At 38.3% G+C, this 27,096-nt stretch overlaps 1 protein-coding gene across 1 annotated transcript; it reads right to left on the bottom strand.

The window, feature by feature from the left end:
* Positions 1-1,631: 1,631 nt before the first annotated feature.
* On the bottom strand, positions 1,632-26,526 carry zcchc2 (zinc finger, CCHC domain containing 2). Its single transcript, XM_039677657.2, has 14 exons — positions 25,766-26,526; positions 20,174-20,282; positions 20,012-20,082; positions 12,275-12,346; positions 10,435-10,535; positions 9,293-9,387; positions 9,091-9,174; positions 8,942-8,978; positions 8,717-8,801; positions 8,256-8,323; positions 7,260-7,351; positions 7,050-7,142; positions 5,156-6,205; positions 1,632-1,818 (listed from the first exon to the last, which is right to left on the bottom strand). The coding sequence occupies exons 1-14, from the start codon at positions 26,330-26,332 to the stop codon at positions 1,757-1,759; spliced, it is 2,586 nt and encodes an 861-aa protein (XP_039533591.2). The 5' UTR covers positions 26,333-26,526; the 3' UTR covers positions 1,632-1,756.
* Positions 26,527-27,096: the final 570 nt, after the last annotated feature.

Here is a 27,096-nt window from a genome sequence, read left to right as displayed (position 1 = left end):
TTTGACAATTTGCAGACACAAGCAAGATATTATGGATGCTCAAAGCTGTCCCGCATTAACAATAACTTTTTTTTCTTTGTTAGAAAGTAACTTGTGTGGAATTACAGTGCTTTAGGCTTAGGATGAACATGGATGAAGAATTTTGTCGGACTCGAGTCTTAAAGGGATAGTTCACTTTGAAATTCATTTTTGGTATGTTTTAGCTTACCTCAAGGGCATCCAAGATGAAGGTGTCGTTGTTTCCGCAGTAGTTTCAATTTTGAGATTTTTAGGTCAAACCGTTCGTATCGATCAATCATATAATGCAGGTCTATGGTCACCACCTCAAAGAGCATGCACAGAGAAGTCCAAATTAAACATGATTTAATGACTCGTAAATGTAAGTACACATTGATGGCCTAAGACACGAAACAAGCGGTTTGTGTGAGAAAACGAACAGTATTTATATCGTTTTTACCACAGCCACAAAGCGCCCGCGCCCTCAGAGTACTTGGACGTGGCTGAGGTAACGAGGTAAAAACGATATAAATACTATTCATTTTCTCACACAAACCGCTCGTTTCGTGTCTTAGGCCATCGATGTGTACTTACATTTACGAATCATTAAATCATGTTTAATTTGGAATTCTCTGTGCATGCTCTTTGAGGTGGTGACCATAGTCCTGCATTATATCTGACAGACAAGAACGGTTTGACATAAAAATATCAAAATTGAAACTGTTGCGGAAACAAAGACACCTACATCTTGGATGCCCTTGAGGCAAGATAAAACATACCAAAAATGAATTTCAGAGTGAACTATCCCTTTAAAGGGATAGTTCGCCCAAAACTCAATAGTTGTTCCAAAACCTGTATGAGTATCTTTCTTTTGTTGAACACAAAACATGATATTCTAACGGATGTTGGTAATCAAAAATAAATACTATGGATGTCAACGGTCAGGTTACCAACAGTCTTCAAAAAATCTTTTGTGTTCAACAGAAGAAAGAAACTCATACAGGTTTGGAACAACTTGAGGGGCGACTGAGTAACTGATACGAGTAACTATGGCGGCCTCTAGTGGTCAGAGGTGTGAATGAGAGGCAGTCTTGCAGATCTGGCTATTTCAGTGCATTTCAAACACCCGACTCACATTTTTCAGAGAACAACAGTTGTAGTGCATCGCGTTGAGAAGGAGAACAGGGCAAACCAGCAGCGCATAATGTTGTAAGAGCATCATTAGAAGCCCTCAAAAACGTCCTCTCTGCTATCAGAAAGAGAATGCATATCTTCAATAACAAAACAAGAACTTCCAAAATATTCCTTTGCAGTATTTTTTTCCTTGTCGTTTTCTCCCGTAGCATGTATAAAAGCCTATAAAGATTCACCCGTGTCAGAAAAAACTAAAACTAAAAAATACTGCACTACAGGACTCAAGTAAGTTTCCTTTTCTCATTAACTTGGCCAGACGCTGCTAATGAGAGCGAAATAGCTTGAATAAAATCCTTCGGACAACAATAAACTATTCTGAACCTGAAACAAAACTCCTCTTACAATCCATCCTATTTAAACTATAACATTAAGATCATTTAATTTCTAAGAGAACTCATTAAGTTTAGCAACTTGTCTTGCAATCTGTCGTTTGCATTGGCTCTTTTTTTTTTTCTTTTTTCTTTTTTAAAGCAAACCTCTCCAGAGCTTATACAAACAGAACAAAACTCTATCTAAAGGGTCTCTGGAGTCGCTGGCTGGCAGGGCTTTGGTCCCCTGCTTTCTGTCAATCGGTTTTGTCAAGAGCTTCTGAGGTGTTTGGGGCAACATACTTCAGCCGGAAACCACCTGAAACATACAGACGTGTATCAGTATGAGCGCTAAAAGCAAATATGTGGACACAAAGCACAGGCAGCACTACTGAGTACTGGAAGTAGCCTGTGCAAATAGTTCGGACTGTGTAGTTCATGCAGTGATACTTATATTTGATATCTGTCCTATAAGACCCTTATTCATCGTCTGGTGTCGTTTAAAGCCCTTTGAAGCTGCACTGAAACTCTCATTTGGACCTTGAACCGTTTGGTTCCCAATGAAGTCCATTATATGGACTCTGAAATCTTGGAATGTTTTCATCAAAAACCTTAATTTCTTTTCGACTTAAGACAGAAAGACGTGGACATCTTGGATGACATGGGGGTGAGTAAATTATCAGCAATTTTTTTTTTTTAAAGTGAACTACTCCTTTAAAGGGGACATATCATGCAAATTCCACTTTTTTAGCGCTTAAATGCATTTTGTTGTATATTTGGAGTGTTTATAAGTACAGAAAAGATGAAAGTATTCTCTTCAGGTGCTTCGTTTATATCTTTATATTCTGTTTTGGTCATATTTTTCAACCTGTTCAGATTTTTCTGTTCTCTATGACGTTTTTTAAACTATAACGTCACTGTATTTGCAGCGGAACTAGGGCTGTCAACTTTAGTCGTTTAGTCGACTAATCGGTCGATGCCGTCGTGGTCGACTGACATTCTTATTGGTCGACCAGTTGCATTTTTTTTTTTTACCAATAGAAGGAATTTTTCAACGACTTACTCCTTGATAATTATTCATTTATAAGCAGTTATTTATTACTGTATTCTAAATATAATTAGCCTATGTTTTGTCCCCAACTTTAAAATGCTTTAATTTAGGCTATTTTTGTAACTGCGCCACAGTTTAGCGCACACACATAATACACTCGGGAACCGCACCTGTGTCTGGCTGCGCTGCTGCTCGCGCTCGGTAAGGGATGCTGTATTCATTCAGTTAGAACGCTGCTTGTTTTGGCTTTAGTCGACAAAATGTCCAGGAAATATAAATCTTTTGTCTGGCTGCATTTTAAAACAAAGACGACAAGACTGTGGAGGGAGGCGATCGCGTTGCCATTATGAGCGCGCAAGTCGCGCGCCTACATTTAAAATCGAACTTGAGCGCGCAAAAGACGTGAGCAGCCTTTTAACGGCTATATCATGCTGACTCAATAGATTGTGTTTTCTTGATGTTTTCGTTTTTATTTGTACACTTGACGCATTTGAAAATAGCCTAAATAATGCAACAAAACGAAAATAAACCTATACGCAGTCCTACAGCCTATTATAGGATTGTTTTTAAGTTATTTGGGTTTTTTTGAGTGTTGTTTAAAACGCCTTGATCGTCAGGACTAAAGTTAACCCATAGCTTTGAAAGTAAAGAAGAATATAAAGCCTGTATAAACGAGAGCTTTTGTTGGGATTTTTCATTATGTGGCAGATAGCAGTTATATTTTTTGCAGCGTGTGGTGTGGTCAGGTGCGCGATTGTGAATGTTACTATAGACCTAGGACAGAGCTCTTCACTTTTTGCAGTTAAAAAATCACTTAATTTTCAAAGAATTGTATTATTATTATAGTTTTGTTTATTTGTGATGTTTTTTCGTTGTTGTTTTATAAATGCTCAATGACAATTGTTTAAAAAATGTTTAATCAAAACATCACTTTTTTTTTTTTTTTTTTTTTTAGTCGACTAATCGTCGAGCAGGACTCGACTTTGGTCGACTAAGGATTTCTTTGGTTGAATACAGCCCTAAGCGGAACTGCCAAATAAGGACATCGACTACCGGCCCAACACTTCGAGCAATCCGCCATTATTATTTCTCGCTCCGATTTTGTAGTCCGAGCTCAATGATGCAGAAGTTACGAGAGGGCAAGTCAAAATGTTCGGTTGTTGGATGTAGTGACCTGAAGCGCTTCAAGGATCCCCACTTCAACAACCTCCGTCAGTATAAAGAAGGGTTTGCCGATCGACTTCGTCTGAATGAGGGGTAACTTCCTTCAATTATTTAGCTGCTGTGTTTTCTGATGCTTTTCTACACGCAAGTTATTATATTATTATTAATGCAGATTGTTTGTGGTAAGATTGGACCGTAGTCATTTATCTTGTCAGTGTGCTTGTTTTAACAAGAGAAATAGTCGACTTTCACTAATAACACAAAACAGTTAACTCGCATACCAATACGTCCATATGAAGACTATGTTCTGCAGGGTCGTCGTCGTCTTTATCAACTCGCTCGCTCTGGCTCGAATATGTAAGGCTTGATGGACAAGTCTTCCGTTGTTGACATTTTGTTATCGAGTGACTAAAAATGTTCTTTGAAGCTATAGTATATAATCGTATATCTCTTATCAAACTACAATAATGGCCGAACGTGGGGAGTTGAACTGAGTGTGAACTCAGCGACCTGGAGAGCGGGCGGGGAAAGACGCAACGCCATTTTATTTAAAGGGGCCGCTTTGAAACGGGTCGCTCAAAGACGCACATCAGAAAAGGGGCCTGTGGAGCTATAATAATGAGGAATTCAGACCCAAGCATTGCAGTTATGCTTTATATAGACCACAACGGTATGATTTATAAGTAAAAATGAATGATTTAAAAGCATGATATGTACCCTTTAAGTGAATGTAAACAGCGGTTACTGCTTAAACATTACTGCTTCAGTCAGTGCCGTTAATGTTAATCAAACAAATGACAGTGATAAAATCACTCAGTGCTCTTGAATGAATTATTTTTGTAGCTTTAATAAGGATTATTATAAGTACAGTGAAGACTATGCAGTTAATGTATTTTACATTTGATTTCTTTATTCTCTGTTGTAGGTTGTTTCTCTGAATACCAATACATCCTCCTGAAAAACTTAAAGCACTGTTTATTTCATTCGAATTTTTGTTCTGTTGCACTTGTCTTGTCTTCTGGAACCGCCACATTAGTTAACCTAGTATAGTTTTTGCTGAATTAGCCTATCATTAATTGTGAAATTTTACTGAGATTTAAAAATTACAAGACTTTGATCAAATCACTCACCAATAATCGCGATGTCAATATTGACCAAAATAATCGTGATTATGATTTTTTTCCATAATACAGCAGCCCTACTATAAACCATAGAAGCTGTCTTTTTTTTAATACAGCATACACATTTCCAGTATTTTCTGGTTGTATTCTAATATTTATACTTTATTATAATTTCCAAGTAATTAATTTTTTTCAACATTTTATAAATACACGAGCAGATAATGGAGATGATTACGCAAAAATTGCAAATTGGAATGTGCAAAAGAAAAATTACATCTGTCTTTGCATACTTGTGTAGAGCGTTACCCGCATCATCGTACCTGTAACCCCGGCGTCGTTGGACGGTTGCTTGCAGTCTTGAGCGTAATGTCCGCTCATGCCGCAGTTATAGCAGGACACGTTGTTATTCTTCTTCATGTTGGTTCCGCCAGACATCAGGCCGACCGGCGGGAAGACGGGAGGGTAAAAGCGACGGAAGGGAGGCATCTGAGGCAGGCTGTAGCCCGCCTGCGATGCCATCATGTGATCCGAGTGAGCGTGGAGGAACGCTGTATGGGGACCACTGTGGGTGTAGAAGGACATAGGCGTCCCGTTATTCTGATGACCCTGGGCGGGGAAGCTGTTGCATAGAGACGGAGGGAGGTGGAAGAAGGTGGGCGGAGGCCCAAAGATCTGACGGGTAGGTTGGGGCGGCAGGAAGTAGCCGGGTGTCTGATGGGTGCCGTTGCCCCCACAGGTGCCTCGACAGCCGCAAGAGTTGCAGCCCCCCTGCTGCATCCCGCACGCCTGTGGGGTAACCGGCAGACTGGAGCTGTTGATGTAGGACAAGGAATCGCTCTGAGCGGTGCTGTGTGTGACCGCGGGGGCCGGTAGGGGGCCCGGCCCCGGGGTGTGCGTGGGTACACTTGTGGGGCAAGGTCCCGGTACTTGGCTATTGGAGAGAGTGCAGGAACTGGCACTGGCGCTGGCGGTAACGGAGGACTTGGTGTTTGTTTTGACAGGATTGTTGGTTGTGGCGTTGGCGGGCTGTAGAGGACAATGGCTGGCCGGGAGGACACTGAACGCCCCCAGCGGTGGCTGCTGCAGTGGTTGAGCGCTGGCTGATGATGTTCCCGGGTCTTGGCCCAGTGGGATGGTGATGGTTATCTTGCCCTGCCCAGTGCCAGTGTCGCTCTGGGTAGTGTTGTACTGCAGGGAGTAGGGGAGGCACGCGGTCAGTGCCAACTCCACCACTGAAGGAGGCTGAGGGACGTTCTGGGGCTCGGCAACTAATGGATTCACCATGGCAACCGCTTTCCCGCCAACGCCTTTGGCGGGGTGAGTCTTTTCAGCTGGTTCCTGGGCCGAGTTATCCGACTGACTCTCCGTATCTGAATAGACACGTGTTTAAAAAAATTAAAAATGTCAATCATTTAATAAAGGTATCAAACTACAGTATATGACAACAGATTAGAATTTTTAAATCAAATTACTTTCTAGAGGATGTGACCAATGGTTAGAGGAACAGATTAGGGCTGCAACAAACGATTATTTTGATAATCGATTAATCTAACGATTATTAGAACGATTAATCGACTAATCGTCGATTATTTTGCCGGCTAATCAGTAAGTTTGGAACTATTATCCAGCTTTTTCAATCAGTTAAAACATTGAGTTATACATATTCTTACTATAATATAAAAAAAAAGAAAATCAGTTCAGCTTTTGAAATAGTGGTTTTAATGAACTTAGAGCCAACTAAACAGGTCATTCTCTTTAAGTTGAACTCAAATCACACACAAATGCTCTCTAAGCATTGTTTAATAAGCCCACTGCTTTTCATAGAACTGAAACAGAAAAAGGGTCATTACTTCAGGACGCAAAAAGGGTAAAATATTAATCTGCAAACCATTATTATAGATATAAAATTACAATAGTTTTTTTTACATGAGAATTGAGTTGACAGAGATGTTCTCATTCACCTTTTAATTTACAGAATGAAAAAGAAAAAGTAACTGCCATGATATTATTCCTAACATCTCCTTTTGTAAGCCTTCATGATTATGGAAAAAAATATCTTCGATAAAAATATCTTCATGATTATGTTTTTATTGTCGACGTTGCAGCCCTAGAACACATTCACTCATCTAAGCCTAGTATAGTATGAATACTGTCCTCTCCAATAAAGGCATAAAAAGGCCAAAAATATAATGTGTGTAAAAAAAGGTAAAGCACCTTGGTCCTCCAGGCTCTTCTGGTGAACAGGGCTTGACGGCACTGAGTTTGAGCTCTCTGATGACGTGTCCCCATACCGGTCCCTCCCGGTGTCTAGAAACCAAACAACAGGAGAACACAAAGTTGTAGGTCACAGTGAGGTGGTAATACATGTATGTGTGATGTATTTAGAGATGCACGGATGACTTTTTCTAGCCATGGCACAAACACCTTTACAAGCTGCCTGGTTGATCATCAGTGCTGCCGAAGGTTTCTGGATCCCATTAGAACTCTTGACACCAGCGACTCGTCGTCCTCGATCCCTGAAAACATACAACAGTGGTACAGCAGCCATGATGACCATACACTCCTGCTGCATCAGTGAGTACAAGAAACTGTCTTAAAGGAGTAGTTCACTTATCAAAACACTTTAGCTGATAATTTACTCACCCCCATGTCATCCAAGATGTCCACGTCTTTCTTTCTTCAGTCGAAAATAAATGAAGGTTTTTGATGAAACATTCCAGCATTTTTCTCCATATAATGGACTTCAGTGGGAATCAAACGGTTCAAGGTCCAAAAGACACTTTCAGTACAAACTGCAAACAGTTCAAAGGACTTTAAACGATTCCAGACGATGAATCAAAAAACATCAAAATGAACGAATCCTTTTCCGAGTCAATTTTGACACCGGAAAAAGATTCGTTCATTTTGATGAACGAGTTTAAACAGGAGAGTCACAAACGTGCGTCACAGAACAGAGCAAGGCGACCATTTGAGCTTATAAAACTTAAACTTTGTTATTTATTTATTAAATGAGTGATTGTTTTGCTTGACAAGACCCTCATTCATCGTCTGGAATTGTTTAAAGCCCTTTGAACAGTTTGCAGTTTGCACTGAAAGTATCTTTTGGACCTTGAACCGTTTGGTTCCCATTGAAGTCCATTATATGGAAAAAATCCTGGAATGTTTTAATCAAAAACCTTAATTTATTTTCGACTGAAGAAAGAAAGACATGGATATCTTGGATGACATGGGGGTGAGTAAATTATCAGCAAAACGTTTTTTCAAAAGTGAACTACCCCTTTGAATCGTTGGGTTTTTACCCCGTACATTGACCAATTTCAAAATGTTATCTCAGTTAAGACACAAAAACCAGATCAACATTACAATCTGCAAACAAGTAGAACGAAAATTAAAGAAATGACAGTGTGTGTGTGTGTGTACCTTTTTCCAGCTGATCTTCCTTTGTTCTTCTGTCCAGCTGTGAAGATTCTTCGGTCACTGGTGCAGCTCTGCAGAGACAGAACAAGAGTGTGTGAGCATAACATACCTCAAAATAAATTACCTCAAATTGTTAGAATGACCAACTGTGTCTGTACTTTATTTGTTACTTTAAAATAGTATGCAAAACAGTTTACACTATGAAGTAGTATGCTGCATTGTAATCACATTAGTTCATTAGGTTTCAAGTTAAATTCGGTGAGTAGCGCCCTGTCCTCATGTTAAAAGAAAAAAGAAGACCTTTTGACAGTCCAATCAAAAAGTGATTCTTCCCAGTTCATTATTAACTCATGGAAATGGAATTTGAGTACATTGAATTATAGGATACACTACAGCATTTCATTATAGACAGTTTACATGCTGCAGAAGCACTATGAAAGCGAAAAACAATTTCACAGACTCACCTGTTCCAATTCAGTTTCTTTCTTCCAAACTCTCTCTCCATTCTGCTCACAGTTTCCTCTCCTCTGGCATTCAGAGCGCTGATTACTACACGAGAGGAACACAGATCATGCACATAGGTATATATTTTCTATAACATTATGTCTATGTCTTTTCCATCTCTCCTTTTGATCAATTGAATGCATATTTGCTGAATAAAAATCCGAATTTATTTAATGAAGGTCTACCTCAGTCCCGCAGCTCTGACACTGTAAGCCTCTCCATCTGTGAAAGAGAAACGACAGCGATGAGATTGCAGCAGTCAGTACAGCGTTAGCACTTGTAATGGTGCTGGCGTGTGTTTCTAGGGCAGATCTGACAGGTCTGGATCGCTCACCCTCCTCTAGGCTGGAAGTCTCGGAGCAGTCCTCAGAGAAACCACGTTCAGGCTGATGGATTCTGGTCACGGGCGCACTGGTACCTGCAGAGAGGAGCAGACGGGTTAGCATCACAAAGAGAGATCAGGACAGATTTGGTCATTTTAACATTAATCATCAACTGATAACATTTTCTGATCGGCCAGTGAGAAGGTTCCTCACAGTGGTTACATGGCAGTACAGAAGCATCAGACAGGAAGAACCTGGAAACATCACATCTCTGAAGGACATCCTGCGATAAAGACAGGAATTTCTCCCTGCAAACCAACAAGAGAGAGGTAAAGCTTTTTAAAATAGTAAAACAACATCTTGCACAATCTGTGACCGCATCTAAACTGTGCTACAGGAAGTAGAATCCCCTCTGGTCCTGACATCAGTGTTACTGACCCAAATACTACCATGTGTTCAGGGACTTGACAAGGACACTTTGTTACATGTGACAAAAAAACAACAACATTGAACACTAGCTGCGTTTACATGGACCCTTTTAATCGGATTGACTGCTCAATCGGACTAAAAACCCTTCATGTAAACACCTTAATCGATCCGATTGAGCTCGATCCGACTAGAATTTCAATCGGATTGAAAGGGGTGGTTTACTCCTTTTGTAATCCGAGCGAGAGAACATGTAAACACTTGATCGGATTGAAAACCGAAACTAAAATGACTGCGCATGTGCAAGGACGTTGAAATAGCGTAATAACAGTGGCATATTTGTGCAGTGTGCGCATGTCAAAAAATCAATTCCGATTTGAATCTTGTGACATATAAACGCGCAAATCAACCCGATCACTTTATTTATCATTCATGTAAACACCTTGATCGGATTCATCAATCGTATTGATTTCAATTCTATTATGTCCATGTAAACGTAGCTACTGATTCCCTTTAACAATTTGGTTCATCAAATCTTCAATCGCTGAAGAATTTAAAACCATCTGCATACTTCTATATCATTTAAACATTGAAACTAATAAAACCAATGCTCTCGTAATTTCAAATTAATCAATTCATTAAATATAAAATACAATATATGCATGGCTAAATGCAGGCAATAATGTGATTAAACACACACAGCAACAAAGTGTCGGTTCAGATCCGGTACACGTGGAATCCAGATCTGGGCCGACACAATGTTGCAATCCGGGTAATGAGAGCGAATAGTGCTTCAAATTGAACAATAACATGTACAAGCGTTCCGTTCTGGAAAAGATAGAGAGCCAAAGCAAAGGGAAGGACCTTTTTTAACATGTTCCGATTAAAAGTAATGTTCCCCATCATTCGCTCAACAAAATGAGATTCACCTGAGGTTCCTCTCCAGTTCTCTTGATTCACATTGATCTCCACGACTGAGTAATCTGACGATGCCCTTCTCAAAGCCATCTGGGCTCTGCTCCTTAGGAAGCTAGAGAGAAAGAGGGATTGTTTTAGGCATTATTTTACCTCACTTTACATTGTCTACAGCTAAACAGGAGGTAAAATGCCAAATAAGGCAAAAAACTCAATGTTTGGCTGTTTGGAATGGCAAACTACCATACTACATTTGCAGTATAGACCATTTCACAAGATGTAAACAACACTGGTCCAGAAGCACTTCCTGTTTCTTTATTTCACATGTAAAGAAAACATCTTAAAGATGTCTGTTTAACTTTTTGATTCAGTTTTAAATGATCTGTTGGTTGTATTTTATCCCAGCTTTTATGTAGTGTTAAAAAACTGAAACAGGAAGTGCTTCTGGACCAGTGTTGTTTACATCTTGTGAAATGGTCTATACAAAATGAATACCGTGCACATTATGAATGTGAGAATTATCTGTACATAATGTAGAGAATAACCAGATGACCCAACTATCTATATTAGACAAAATTTGCTGTGCACAACCAAACCACACTGTGGTGGAAAACTGTATCCTACAATGCAATGTGCCCGACCTGACCCTCCATTTCCACAGTGTAATATCTTGAGTCTTGATTCAATAATTTGATTAGGATGTAATTTCTCTTGTAATGTAATTTACACACACACATATGGATGGATATATTCCATCCCCTAACCCCAACCCCAACCCTACCTATCCCAGAAAACTATCTGCACTTCAACATTTTCAAATAAGCATTATTTAGTATGTTATGTTTCTCTCGTAGGGACCGCTGGATGGTCCCCACGATGTAGGTTAAACAAGTACACACACACAGTATGCAGTACATCAGTGTTGTTATTGTTGACTAAAACGAAAATCTGAAATGAAAAACAAAAAAAAAAATATTGGATGAAAAACTGAAACGAAAGTTTCCTTGGCAGTTAATTGAAAAAAAAAAAAGTTAAATTGAGGTACTAAAAAATAGCTATCTGAAACTAATAACAAAAGTACAAAAAAAAGCATGCAACAAAATTACTAAAACCTGAACTAAAATTAAAATTAAGAATGAAAAAATTAAAATTAAAGTCAATTAAAAATATGAATAAATACTGTATGTAAATTAGGGATGCACCGATATGAAAATTTTGGCCGATACGATAATTCTTTATATTTGAAAGCCGATATATCGGCCGATAAACTTAAATAAAAAATGTATCTCATTTTTTTGAGAGCCTGATTACAAAAACAAAAGTCTCACAATTAAATCCACATCCCAAGCACACAATTATAATGATGTTCTCATCATAGTGTTGTATAGCCGATATGACAGATTTGCGTTGCTCATGTTGTCCCGAACCAGATTTTCATTTTTTTAAGAGATTTCAATCATATTTCAAGAAATTCAAAAAGTTCTCAACAAGTGTCTCAGCTGAAGGGAATAATACATTATTTATCGGTTTTAATATATCGGCCACATTTTCTTACCAGGCCGATAACGATAACATTAAAAATGAACATATATCGGCCGATACCGATATGCTGTCCGATTTATCGTGCATCCCTAATGTAAATAATACTAAAATAACACTGAAGCACACAGGATGCTAGTATTCTGTTTTGAACAGAGCCAGAGAGCGGGAAACAGAAACCGAAACAGATGGACGTCCCTGCTGATCTGGCCAGGTGGCATCTTGCCCGACTGGTTGGCACACTGGTATGTGCGCCAGATCCACGAGACTAAACAAACACAAAATACAGCACCAAAGACCTGTCTCTCTGCTTACCTTTAAAAGAAAATCCTCCAACTCACGGTGAGTTTTGGTGACCGCAGTAGATGAAGAGTCTGACCATGTCACCTGCAAAACAAGAGAAGCTCGTGAGAATAGACTAGTATTGCTGTCATCAGTCTGAACATAATGAATCTTTTACTTGGATTCCCCAAAGCTCATCATGTTTCACCCAGACATGAATAACTGTGCTTGTCCACTTGCCACAAATGCCTTAACATGGATTTCTTCACATTGTCCTCTCTGTCAAATATTCCAATCCTTTTGGTTCCAGGAATGACATTACAGCAAGAGAAGAACATTTGAGCTCTTAGACTATTAGCTCATTTCCAAATCGTATGGTGTGTTAGGTAAATAAAAATATTCGAATGGAATCTCCCATTGAATTATGGGCATACCTGAAATATTTAAACCAGCCTAAATAAAGACAATGACATCAGCATGGGGCGTATGCCCAGAATCCATTCTTGCCAAACTGGGTCACTGCACTTTTTTTGGCCTCAGCATTTCAACCGATAGCATTCAACTGGTTTAAATGAATTCCCCAAGGCTTTTGCTCATGCAAACGTTTCGTAGAAAAGAAATCGAAGTCTCTGTGCTAAACTGAAAAGAACATTTAAACATGCATAACTCACATATTTTTAAATTGGTAAAGACTAAAGTCTATTATTTTCAAACTTATCTTAACCTACACTATGGTTAAAAAAAACTGGGGACAGTAGGATTTTTTTTTTTTTTAAGAAATCAACACTTATTCAGTAAGGATGCATTAAATTGATGAAAAGTGATTTTTTATTTCAAATAAATGTTCATTTGACCTTTCTATTCATCAAAGAATCATTATGCAAATGTATCACGGCGTCCACAAAAATCCACAAAACCTGGTTGACGATGCAGACTTAGCGTAAGTGTTGGAGCATTAATATAGATACACACATATACATATGAAGAGTTCAGATGCAAAAGCCTCTAAATGCCATTTGAAATTTTCTTCTTTAATGATGATTTTTATCAATCTTGTATATTTAAGTTTAGTAATTTCACTTAAATAACAATTAATAGGTAATTATCATTGCCATTTAAGTGAAATCACTGAACTTAAATATACAAACTTGATAAAAATGATCATTCTAAAAGAAAATTTCAAATGGCACTTAGCGGCTTTTGCATCTGAACTCTTCATATATATATATAAAACATTAACTGTAAACACAATGATATTATTTAAACTAAAGCCATTTCATCCTTGGCTTGTAGATTTACAGGAGAACTTTTTTCACTGTTAGTTTTCAGTAGAAATTCACAATACACGTGTAAATAAGTTGCAGCCATTGTGAAAGTCCCATTCCGTTCCAGATATCCACTCAAAAAGACTCGATTAGATGATGTCTGTAATTGCGGCAATTCCTCTATCTCAGACAACAGAGAAAGTGCTGAAGTGTTTATCTGTAACTCCAAACCGGCTCTTTCAACACCCGGGTAGCCCATCGCACAGAGTAAATATTTTAGCCTTAACAAGGGCTGGCACGCGGTTTGGTCTGCTTCTCCAGTGAATACTGATGTCTTAATCGTAGGGTTTGGCGAGACACAGGTGGTCAGGGTTCAGTGCTAAGCCTGGGAAAGGGTGGAGAATCAGTCTTACGGTGATGCATGGGGATTTCTGATTGGGATGTGGATACTGCAATATAGCTTATACTAGCCGAGACTCTTCTTTATGTGTACAGATGTGATGAAATGACGCAACGAAACACTCCCGCTGAAATCCACCAGTACCACTGGAATTAAAAACGTTATTACAAGCTTACCGTTTTGAATCGAGCTAACGCAAGCAGAGAGTTTTGGACACTGGCTGGTTATGTATTTTCTCAAATATGTATTTTGGATCATTTTAAACCCCCAAAAAGCTACGGACTGCAGCTTTAACAATATGAAGTAACACTAAATTTATGCAATTTATGATGATATCAAACAAAAGTGACCATCCAAAATTGCGAATTTAACTTTTAAACATTTGCGAATAAAATACAGTTTCCATCCAGTGAGTTGAAGAGGACAGAATCGTCAGTTCCTGATAAACTGGCGCTTATAATAACTAAGAAAAGTGGGAAAAGACACTGTATATTAATTTTCATATATGATAAATTCCTTGTGTCTTAGAACGCGTAGACGAAATGCAATAAATTTGTAATCTATCTTGCTTTCGGACGCATGAGGTCTTTAAGCGCACTTTTAGAGCGTTTCCACCCAGCAGTTATAGATACAATATCCCCAAATGAGCATAAAAATAGGTGGATGAAAACATACCTACATACAGATTGTGATTTTAAACACTTCAAATCTCTGTCAGCACTGTTTTCTATCTTAAAGGGATACTCCACTTTTTTTTGGAAATAGGCCTTTTAAGTTAAACAGTTGAGTTTTACCGTTTTCGAATGTATTCAGCCGATTTTCTGCTATTTAGAAGAATATCAGTAACCAGACAGTTTCTGGTCTCATTGACTTCCATGGTATATTTTTTTCCTACTATGGAAGTCAATGAGACCAGAAACTGTCTGGTTACTGATATTCTTCTAAATAGCAGAAAATCGGCTGAATGGATTCGAAAACGGTAAAACTCAACCGGGGGGAGTTGTAAAATGAGCCTATATCCAAAAAAAGTGGAGTATCCCTTTAATATATCCTGGGGAAAGTAGAGCAAAAGTCTTGTGTCCTCAATACGTCTCCATCCCACTTCGGCCCCAAACAACCTTTAGGTTATGAAAACTGAACAACAGCCCAACAGACAGGCTGTTATGGAAATTCTGTTTATTTGTAATAAATGAAGAATTTGTTGTCACTGAACATTTAGACCCTGAAATGGAATGGTTGTATAATGCCAAACCAACAGTCAAAAGACGTTTTATTTACTTGTCAAAGCCAATTTTCACTCGCACATTCTCTGTAACTTTTAGGCAGACAGTTCAGCATGACCTTTTACAAGACCTGATTAATAGTGAAATTGTCAAAGCCATTTTAATAGTGGAACTAGTTCATGCATCCTAAAAAAAACAACGCTCAAAAAACAAACCAGAACGAGTTATGGCGCAACAACTAAAGATGCCTGTCTTGAGGAGTACGGCTGTAGGAGCGGTTCTAGCGGTCAATGTAAAGACTGATATTAAAACCAGTCCATCAGCATGACCAAAGCCTAGTTAGTTAATCCAAGCGATTCATTTTTTTTTCTCATTAAATAAAGTTTCACTCGAAAATGTGACACAATATCAAAAGTATAATAGGTTGTGAATTCAATAGACCTATGCAAAGCCACGCCCTCTCCACTCCCTCGGACAAACGGTCAACATTCGGGGCTGTCACAGTAGGAGATATTTCACAGGAGGCAATTGGTGATTTTTGGAGACCGAAAGATTATATATCATCTCGAAGTCACCTAAAGGGCCTTGACTATGCATTGGAGGGTTATATTAATAATTTTATTGTTGAGAAGGTCGATGAAAAACTTCAGCTCCAGGCAAACATGTACAGGTCACAGTGTAAACGTTATAACCCGCATATCATTGCCATCACCGTTTGGTGTTACAGTATTTACATGAATCATTCAGCACAACATTGTTAACATTTGTTATCTCGGTTATTTACACATATGTTAATGAAGCTAAGTGACGATGTACAACGCAGCTAGAAACTAACGTTAACGTTTTCTAATATTTGGCTAACGTTAGAGATTTTAAAGATAACGTTCAAATATGTTGTTGATTTAACTTAGAACAGATGTAGACATCCTTGTTTAATTTATCCACATTTACTTGGTGTTGAGGTCTACCGCATCACTTAATCCAAAACAGACACTTATCTCGGTTGAGATATGGCTTGGGAAAGGGTAAAAAAAATACACACCGTCGCCCAGCCACATCTGTACCCCATAAACACTGGTTGACCATTTTAAACTTAAAATGACAAAAAAAAAACCAAATGAAACTGACTAACAATGAGAATGTCCGAGTGTATTGGGTTAGCTGCGCACTGTGATTGGCTCATCGTGTTTGAGGGCATGGCTTAGCCATAGGTCAATTGTGTTGACCAAATAGATCATTATTCAAACTAAAAATGCAAAAATGACTCTCTCACTTATCAAATATGTCAGACAATTATAGTACAGGCCAAACAAAACATGCAAGATGTTAATCTTGTTTTCCTTAGTTTCATATTTTCCTTGGTACACTACAACGATTTTTACAGGATATTTATTGTAGGTTTTGTTATAAAACTGTATTGTAGGATTCCAAGGCACTTTTGACTCCTAAAAATTACACGATACATTAAGCAGTGGAAAAGAAAAGCACTTCTCTCAGTCAGGCCTCTCTCTCTCTCTCTCTCTCTCTCACTCTCTCTGACTGTTTTGGCACAGGGCCATACTCTCACTGTGAGCCGAGCCAAAGCCTCTTTGGTGAGGCTGTCAGCTCTGTATCAACAACCGGATGTTTACAGCTCAGGCTTTGCATGTTTCCTGACTTGTCCCAGAGAGACAGGAATCTCATGTACACAGCCGAGAGCGAAGCTCAGCTTTCAGGACATGTCTGCAGCCATAGAGGCTGAGTGCACGTTCATTTTAAGGCTTTTTAACGCCATGAATAATGCAAAGCGTGTATGCAAATCTAAAACAACAGCTTCTACAAAGACATTAACTGTGAATTGATTCACACTGCACCTACGCAACATCAATGTTCCTTTTAAACAACCACATTAGCACATATAAAACTAATGTTTCAAAATCAAACTTTACTGTACAGCGTATTTCCAAGTGGAACATGATGTGCAATGAGGAGGAAAAAATGTAGTGTGGGATTTTATCCATCGGGAATTGACTAAATCGTGAAACGTGGGTGTTGGCATGGGTGTTGGCATACCAGAACGTGGCCGGGCGGCTTGGTATTGAAAAAAACACGTACAAGAACACCAAGAATATGAATTAAGAAAGTTAATGGGGTCCGTTTAGATTTCATGTTGAACCTAATCTTTTCCATAGCAATCTAAGCCCACTCAAATACATCAAATATTAAGGATGCAGCAATATTAAAATTCTGGCATATATTGAGGCAAGCTAATAATTATTGTTATTGTGTGGCCTAAAGAAAATGTATTTTAAAAATCATTAAAACTATTATATTTAGCAATGATTATGCGAGGAATAAATTTGATGATAAGACTACAAACTTATTTCACAATATGAGAAATTTGAATTCACGATAACAATATATATTTTAATAGTTATTTTTATCACTTTATTTTTGTGATCAAAAATAAAAACGCTTTCTGCAAGAATATGTATAACTCAATGTTTTAACTAATTGAAAAAGCTGAATAAGCGTTCCAAACTTACTGATTAGCCAGCAAAATAATCGACGATTAGTCGATTAATCGTTCTAATAATTGTTATATTAATCGATTATCAAAATAATCGTTTGTTGCAGCCCCACTCGGAAGTTAGCGGCGCATGGGTTCCCTCAATCGAAAAGCTATGCATTTTCCCCATAGACTTTTGGAAAATCGCAAAAAATAAGATCTGTGTTCAACAAAGAGTTGTGACCCTAACATTAGGGGTGGGCGATATAGCCTAAAAATTATATCACGATATTTCAAGAATATTTGCGATAATGATATTTATCACGATATAGAAAAAATATACATGAAACAATGTTTTATTGGTGATTGCAGCTGGCTGGCAGCAGCATTGGTGCAAAAAAAGTATAACATAACTCCTTATCATTTTATTTTAACAATATTAACAATAACTTCAGAAGCCTGAACAATATTGTCACCTAATAAAATTTACCTAAACTTTGAAGTACAAAAAATTTAAACAAACAGCGGCAATCCAAACAAAACTTCAAAATGTAACAGTTGCCTTTCATCTTTTTTGGATTAGCATCAAATGAGGTATACAATACCTAATTTATACAATAATTGCATAAAATCTGAACATTTAGGGAAAAAACATTTAGTGGGGAATAAATAAGAGACAATTGTAACACTAAATCTGGTAAAACTTTACACATTGCTCTTTGTATTGTACATTCTTGAAAAAAAAACAAGGTAACAAATCAAAAGGATTAATTATTATATAGCCTAGTCTACTATAAAATTGGGGCATGTTTAATGAGGCAGCCACATATGATCGATAGGACAGAACAAAGGCTATTAATGACAGAACAAAGGCTATTAATAATCTTTCATTGCGCAAAAGTATTATGATATGAAAGGCTCCAATATATCGCACAGCGCTTATGCGCATCCCGAGCACTGAATGATGCGCTTGAAGCAACACGGAGTCACAGCGCGCACGCGCAGCGCGTCGAGTACTCCGCTGAACAGTTCAAAGCACAAAGGAAATAAATACTGATGCGTAGCGTCGTGTATAATATACAGTATCTAGCTATGCAATCGTTTATTGAGTCCTTTCTTTTAACAGTTTTACATTTCAGTTACTGTGCGCGTGATGAACAATAGTGCTCTGACTCTAGTGTTGTGCTCTAACAGACACCCGGCCGGTAGAAAGTAACATGATGATTTAGTTACAGCAATAAAGTCCAGCAAGATAAAGTTGTTTTATGCGAAACCATAGACCTTTTATTTACAGATCAAATATAATAATAGTAACATTGAATCATCTTAGAAAGAGTTTAATCGTGGTGACTGTTGTACCCGAACTGCGGAAACTCTGAAGGAAGATTAGGCGAATGCAAAATGTACGCTAGTAGGGAAGTGGTGAAACGAGTTTTCATGCATATTTGACAAAAAAAATAAATTGTGTTGTTGGAGATCTGACCTCTTGTACTCAAACAACTTCCATACTATTGAAGTAGCTCCCTTTTTAGGAACTAAATCTTGATCTGATCCGGAGGCTGACATGCTGCTGTGTTGTTGTGCGCGCGCTAAGTAACGTAAATACGCCATACGTCATCATATCATCAATATCGCGATATGACAATTTTTTATCATGTAAAATTTTATACCGGTATTATCGTGGACGGTATGATATGGCACAGCCCTACCTAACATGTTTTGTCTGTCAAGATAATCTTTACAAGTTAATCCAAAATGTATACATTTTTAAAAAACACAAGCAAGTTATAACTGGTGTGTTTCATGCCATAGATAAAAACGTGAAAATGTTTAGAGGTTTTGTTCACCACAGACCTTATTTCAGGCGATTTAGCAAAAACCCATAGACTTTAGGGCGAGGGAACCAGAAGTGCTAAAATGCTAACTCCACGTAACTTCCACGTTTTGGCCTACAGACTGGGCGATCTGACCAATCAGAGCAGAGTAGGCTCTTGGAAAGGAGGGGTTTAGAGACACTGAATCCTTTATTGAACTGTTTCAGACACTATGAAAAAAACATATACTGTGTATGCAAAAATGTAAGTCTTTTTTGACCTTGGATGCATGCAAAATAGGAGACCTCCAAAACAAAATTAGGAACTTTTAAAATACCATAATAGGGGTATTTTAAATTCGAATTTAACTCAAATTCATTAATGCAGTCATTTGAATTCTGTGGAAATCTGTAGATTCTGTGTAGACCAAGCAACATTTATTTTCTTGATTTCTTAGGAGTCTTTTACTTACCGTTATGACACACAACTATGGGTGCATGTCATTCTAAATCATTTTTCATAACTGTGAAAAACCTGGAGGATTCTTTAAATGAAACGTCTGAGGGGTTTCTGAACTTACCTCGAAGCTGTACAGCCTGCCTTCTCCTCCCATAGTAACCTCCTTCAGAATGATCTTCTCAATGTGCACCACTGCAACGTCAAAGAACATCATCGTTAAAGTGCTGCAAATGTGTCTTTTTCTTTAAGCTGAAAAGCTTTTCAACATGCGACGATGAGATACCTTCCCTCTGCGTCGTGCCACTGAGGTGTGGACTGGCGTTGCTGCAAAGAGTCCAGTCTACGTCATTCTCCCGGTGTCGACAGAGGAACCCCGGCCTGGAAAACTGGCTCTGTCACATCGAAAGAAAATTAGTTAAAAAGGTGAGTAAACATTCATTCCCAACATCACACTTTTTACAAAGAAAAATAGACGCAAGTTTATAATATATATAAATTGATATACACCATAGGTTTATTGTCTGTTCCACACTAAAAGCAAAAATTCAACAAAATAAAAGATTGTTTAAAGGAGTAATTCACTTTTAAAAAAACTTTTGCGGATAATTTACTCACCCCCATGTCATCCAAGATATCCATGTCTTTCTTTCTTCAGTCCAAAAGAAATTAAGGTTTTTGATGAAAACATTCCAGGATTTTTCTCCATATAATGGACTTCAATGGGAACCAAACGGTTCAAGGTCCAAAAGACAGTTTCAGTGCAAACTGTTCAAAGGTCTTTAAACGATTCCAGTCGATGAATAAGGGTCTTGTTCTGTTCTGTGACGCATGTTTGTGACTCTCCTGTTCGAACTCGTTCATCAAAATGAACGAATCTTTTTTCTGTGTCATTTGGGTCACGAACGCACATCACAGAACAGAACAAGGAGAGCATTTGAGCTTATAAAACTTAAACTTTGTTATTTATTTATTAAATGAGCGCTCATTTTGCTTGATAAGACCCTTATTCATCATCTGGAATCGTTTAAAGCCCTTTGAACAGTTTGCAGTTTGCACTGAAACTGTCATTTGGACCTTGAACTGTTTGGTTCCCATTGAAGTCCATTATATGGAGAAAAATCCTGGAATGTTTTCATCAAAAACCTTAATTTCTTTTCGACTGAAGAAAGAAAGACATGGACATCTTGGATAACATGGGGGTGAGTAAATTATCAGCAAAAGTTTTCTTAAAAGTGAACTACTCCTTTAATATACAGTTAACATTTGTCTAAAGTGACAAGACTCAGGTTAAAGGTGCATTCACCTGACCTCAAGCATATGTCATTGCGTCTCAAATACTTTGAAATTGTATACAGAAAATGTGTATTATACTTCAGGTACAGTTATAAACTGTTAATCAATATACAGCATATAGCCCATATATTGATGCATCACAAGTTTAATAATTTCCTAGTTTCAAGACATTTCGTTGGTGTTTTTTAAAAACAAAACACGATCTGACAGCAACTGATCTAGAAACCTGACATTCACCTAGTGGACGGGTTTCCAAATGTGGGCCGTAAATCAAAGCATTGCATATGAGGCGCGACACTTACACAATCAAACCAAATAAAAGCCATTCACATTCAGTCATTCAAAATATGTCAATTAATTTGATTGAACCGAGTGATCCATCGTTTCCTCTTGTTTTATATCAATTGAGCATAAGCATACATGTCCACGACTCATCGCCATCATTTAAACCATTAACATCATTCTTAACTTGACATCAGCAACAAACAACAGACATTCATGAACAAACGGACAATGTCATTTTGGAGACCCGATTCAGTCTAATGAGTGCGACGGAGAAACCCCACACATGGCCTCATTTATGAAACGCAAAGCCCACAATAAAGTCATTCACATGGAGATCAAAGGAGATCAGGGAGGATAGCATTGAACCACAAGCCTATAAGACGGATGAATTTAGCAAAGCAAACGTCCCATCATGCCTAGTTGTGTTGGATTAAAGGCTTCGTATATTTGAGATACCACATTCCTATCAAGAAGGAAAAGGGAACGTGCTAGATTTTTGCTGACAGAAACGAAATAAAGACATCATTAAAATAGTCCATGTGACATCAGTGGGTTATTTACAATGTTACGAAGCATCGAAAATACATTTTGGTCCAAAAATAACAAAAACTACGACTTTATTCAGCATTGTATTGTCTTCCGGTTCTGTTGTGGATCCGCGTTCAGTGACGCTGCTGACGTGTGTCTGGTGCGTCAGCTTATTCGGTTTCAAATAAATATGGCTGGGCAAAAAAATGCAAGTCTTCCTCTGTGTGGAAATCCTTAGTTATGTTTGTGAAAATTGTTTGGTGCGTCTCCCTCGGACTGTAACCGAAGCTCAGCCGCACCGGATACACGTCAGCCGCATCACTGAACGCGGATCCATAACAGAACCGGAAGACAATACAATACAACACTGAATAAAGTAGTAGTTTTTGTTATTTTTGGACCAAAATTTATTTTCGATGCTTCAAAACATTGTAACTAACCCACTGATGTCACATGGACTACTTTGATGATGTCTTTATTTCCTTTCTGGACAAGGACAGTATACCGTACATACATTTACAATAGAGGGACAGAAAGCTCTCGGAGTAAATCTAAAATATCTTAAACTGTGTTACGAAGATGAACGGAGGCTTGGGACGACATGAGGGTGAGTCATTAATGACATCATTTTCATTTTTGGGTGAACTATCCCTTTAAGAGGGACACTTTACATCTGACATTAGCACCTGATGTCTGACACAACTCTGGCTCTCCCTAGTCAAAAACAAACAAACAAACAAACAAAGGAATCCTTCGGAACATCTGAAAACAATCCGAGATGGAATTTAGATTAAAATTCCAACAGAACTAAACAGACCTTCTTCTTTCAAGAACTCCCAACAAGACAAGAACAGGCAACTGCGGAACATCCAATGGAATGGAATGTAAGTAAAATCTTTCAGGAACCATGTGATTCCTTTAACTGACATCATTCCAGCACAAAACATTTAGAACTTTATTAAGCATTGCACAATATCCAAAGAGACTCTCTAAAAACTAAGAAATAATCGAGAAATCTTGTAGGAGTATATCCAGTAGGATCTTATTTGATCCTTTAGGATTGATTCGAAAGTATGATAGAAATTCCAACTGGAATCCAGCACACATTCCTTTTTCACACTAGAGTTTATTCAGTTTCATGTGCCAGGTGATGTCAGTTTAAGTGGCGGTGCCATGGAGCACTGATGGCATCACATGATAACACCATGGCATTTTTATGTAGCCTATACTATTGGCATAACATGTTCAAATTATACTATGGTACTTTTTGTTACTGACTTGAAATATTTACATGATTCATATTGGTTCAAAATGTTCACCATGGTATGTGTATGCTTCTCTAAGTGTTTTGGTCATTTTTATTAGTAACTTTTGACAATATATGAAATAGTATCATATTACTTACTACCATGGTCATGTACCATAATATTCCCTGGAGTACCATGTAAATACAATGACTCGTGAATTTTTAAATACCTTAATATATATATACACACACACACACACACACCAGTTTAAAGTTTGCATTTATAGCCTGCATTTTTCAAAAATACATATATTGTGAAATATTATTAAAATTTAAAATAATATTGTATTTTAATTTACTTTAAAATATAATTTATTTCTGTGATGAAAGCTGAAATTTCATCAGCCATTACTCCTGTCTTCAGTGTCTATCAGAAATCGTTATAATACTGTTTTATTATCATCGTTGGAAACAGTTCTGCTGCTTAATATTTTTTTTATAACCTGTGATACTTTTTTCAGGATTCTTTGATTAATCAAAAGTAAAAAAAAAAAAAAAGAAGAAGAAAAATAGAGCAGCATTTATTCAAAATAGAAATCTTGTGTAACAATATACAATACAATTAAATGTGGGGTCAGTAATTTTTTCTTTTTTAAAAAAAAATAAATTAATAGGCTACTTTTATCAAGCAAGGTGTGTAAAGTGTGTAAATAAAAAGTGATAATAAAGATTTATATTGTTATTGTGTGCATTCGTATTTTAAATAATTGCTGTTATTCCTCAATTAATCCTGAAAGAAAGAAAGAAAGAAAGAAAGAAAGAAAGAAAGAAAGAAAGAAAGAAAGAAAGAAAGAAAGAAAGAAAGAAAGAAAGAAAGAAAGAAAGAAAGAAAGAAAATCACAGGTTCCCAAAAAATATTAAGCAGCACAACTGTTTCCAACTGACAACAAGAGAGCAGCAAATTAGCATATTAAGAGTGATTTCTGGAGGATCATGTAACACTGAAGACTGGACTAATGATGCTGAAAATTCAGCTTTGCATCACAGAAATAAATTATAGTTTAAGTATGTTAAAATAGAAAACCATTATTTTCAATTGTAAAAATATTTCACAATATTACAGTTTTTTTCTGTATTTTTTTAATAAAATAAATGCAGGCTTGATGAGCATAAGAGACTTCTTTCAAAAACAATAAAAATAGTAATGTTGGCCCTACTGTATTTGTATGTTACATGTTTATGTGTATATACACTCACCTAAAGAATTATTAGGAACACCATATTAATGCTGTGTTTGACCCTATTTCGCCTTCAGAACTGCCTTAATTCTACGTCGTGGCATTGATTCAACAAGGTGCTGAAAGCATTCTTTAGAAATGTTGGCCCGCCACATCCCAACGATGCTGTATTGGGTTGATCTGGTGACTGTGGGGGCCATTTTAGTACAGTGAACTCATTGTCATGTTCAAGAAACCAATTTAATGATTCGAGCTTTGTGGCATGGTGCATTATCCTGCTGGAAGTAGCCATCAGAGGATGGGGACATGGTGGCCATAACTGGATGGACATGGTCAGACACAATGCTCAGGTAGGCCGTGGCATTTAAACGATGCCCAATTGGCACTAAGGGGCCTAAAGTGTGCCAAGAAAACATCCCCCACACCATTACACCACCACCACCAGCCTGCACAGTGGGAACAAGGCATCCATGTTTTCATTCTGTTTACGCCAAATTCTGACTCTACCATCTGAATGTCTCAACAGAAATCGAGACTCATCAGACCAGGCAACATTTCCAATCTTTTTCCTATTTGTAGTGGAGATGAGTGGTACCCGGTGGGGTCTTCAGCTGTTGTAGCCTATCCGCCTCAAGGTTGTGAATGTTGTGGCTTCACAAATACTTTGCTGCATACCTCGGTTGTAACAAGTGGTTATTTCGGTCAAAGTTGCTCTTCTATCAGCTTGAATCAGTCAGCCCATTTTCCTCTGACCTCTCGCATCAACAAGGCATTTTTGCCCTGCCATATACTGGAAATGTTTCCCTTTTCACACCATTCTTTGTAAACCCTAGAAATGGTAGAGCGTGAATATCCCAATAACTGAGCAGATGTGAAATACGTCATTCTGACATTCAGTTTGGAGTTCAGGAGATTGTCTTGACCAGGACCACACCGAAATGCATTGAAGCAACTGCCATGTGATTGGTTGATTAGATAATTGCATTAATGAATAATTGAACAGGTGTTCCTAATAATCCTTTTTAGGTGAGTGTATATTAGTAATGTTACCAAACTTTCGACCGGTACTGAATGTATGTGTAACGTATATCTATTTCGCAAAGTACCATGGTCTTACCATCTAATGTACCCTGGTAACAATCACTGTCACACGACTTTTCTGTAGGGGTGGTACTTCCATCTGCCATCGTATAATTTGGGGAACGTGATCGCAACATTAAATTACTATAGTATTTTAACCACGTAATGTGTAATGCAAGTGGATTTTGAGGTAAATATCACACACCCATTTTTGGAGTCTGTCCAACTGCGCACGCAACTCGACCCGCTGATGGAAACTGAACGCCGGGTGTAACGAGCCCATCATGAAGAGCAGCCGCAGTTGGTCCACACTCTCCGGCTCCGGTAAAGCCCCGCACATCCCCGCGTCCATTCGACTCAACGTCCTGAAGAGAATCCCGGCGCATTCCCTGCTCTTGGATCCGAGCAAAGACAAATAAACAAGCAGTTTTGACAGCACCACGGGGTCGCTTACGTCCACCAGCCCCTCTAGATCAGCGGGGCAGTTGGCCCGGATCTCGAAGTCCCGCAGGACGCTGAAATCTCTCCGGGCCAGATCCTCCAGACAGGCGCCGAAGAAGCGCAGCTCTAGCGGCTGACACATATGTAACAGCCCGCAAAGCAGCTCCACGCGCCCGGCAGGGTTCAGCTGTAAACCGAACCACTCGAACACCGTCTCCTTGTCGAGCGGAGCCGCTCCGGTGCCGCCGCTCTCCCGTTCGGTTCCGTTAACGGAATTCAAGTCGCATCGGTGATTTTCGCCTCCCGCCGCTCGCAGCTTCATCTTCATCATTATCAGCTCTCAAACACGATTATCAGAGATAGAAGTCCATGGGTGGTGCTTTCTGGACAATATTTCGGCATCAAAACGCGATGAAATTCCCGAGTTGGGGCGGAATTTCGTTAAAATTCGCCGTCTGTAGTGTGACGGTGTGGCTGTGGTCAGTTTCGCCAGATTACTCGCCTGCCGTGCCTCCAGAATATCCTGTCAATCATCAGTGACTCCACCCACTCTTCATATCTTATGGGTCGCAGGGTCCTAAACTCACCCTTAAAGTTTCTCATTCGGCAGCTCGAAATGTACATTTGTTATGGAGTAATTCGATATAGTGGCTACATGTATTTATGAAATGCTAATGTAACAAAATACAATGAAATGTTACAATAATAAATTACATCAAACACAAGCTTAGTTTTCTCATAAATACAAAACCCAGACATTTAGCTCTAAATTGATGACGTCATGACATGAAGACTGTGTATGATTTTAGGGATATTTAAAGTTTAAAAAAATGAAATTTAAAAGCACACAAGTAATTTTTCGAATCACTTTGAACCACTAGGGGTTCCCGAGCCCAGGATTTAGTTATGCAAGTATGTACTCAGTGTAAAGACCACTCCGTCCACTAGAGGGCTACATTGTATAGCCGTGACATGATATCCATTTTTCAACAAGCACTCTGCTTCTAAGTTTCAACTTCAAGACCAGGTAGAGTTAACAACACTATGCAAATGTCACAATCACCAATACCACCATTTCATTGACTTTAAGGACAA

The sequence above is a fragment of the Pimephales promelas genome, chromosome 5 (genome assembly GCF_988280905.1).
Source record: "Pimephales promelas chromosome 5, fPimPro1.hap1.1, whole genome shotgun sequence".
Classification (NCBI taxonomy): Eukaryota; Metazoa; Chordata; class Actinopteri; order Cypriniformes; family Leuciscidae; genus Pimephales; species Pimephales promelas.
Note: the sequence above shows the minus strand (reverse complement) of the source record. Positions and strands in the feature narration are given on the sequence as shown.

Coding starts and splice junctions, on each gene's coding strand:
- zcchc2 (XM_039677657.2), bottom strand. CDS start 26,332: ATGATGAAGATGAAGCTGCGAGCGGCGGGAGGCGAAAATCACCGATGC. Junction 20,083..20,173: donor TGGCACGACGCAGAGGGAAG/GTATCTCATCGT, acceptor TTGACGTTGCAG/TGGTGCACATTGAGAAGATC. Junction 8,979..9,090: donor GACTTCCAGCCTAGAGGAGG/GTGAGCGATCCA, acceptor TCTCTTTCACAG/ATGGAGAGGCTTACAGTGTC.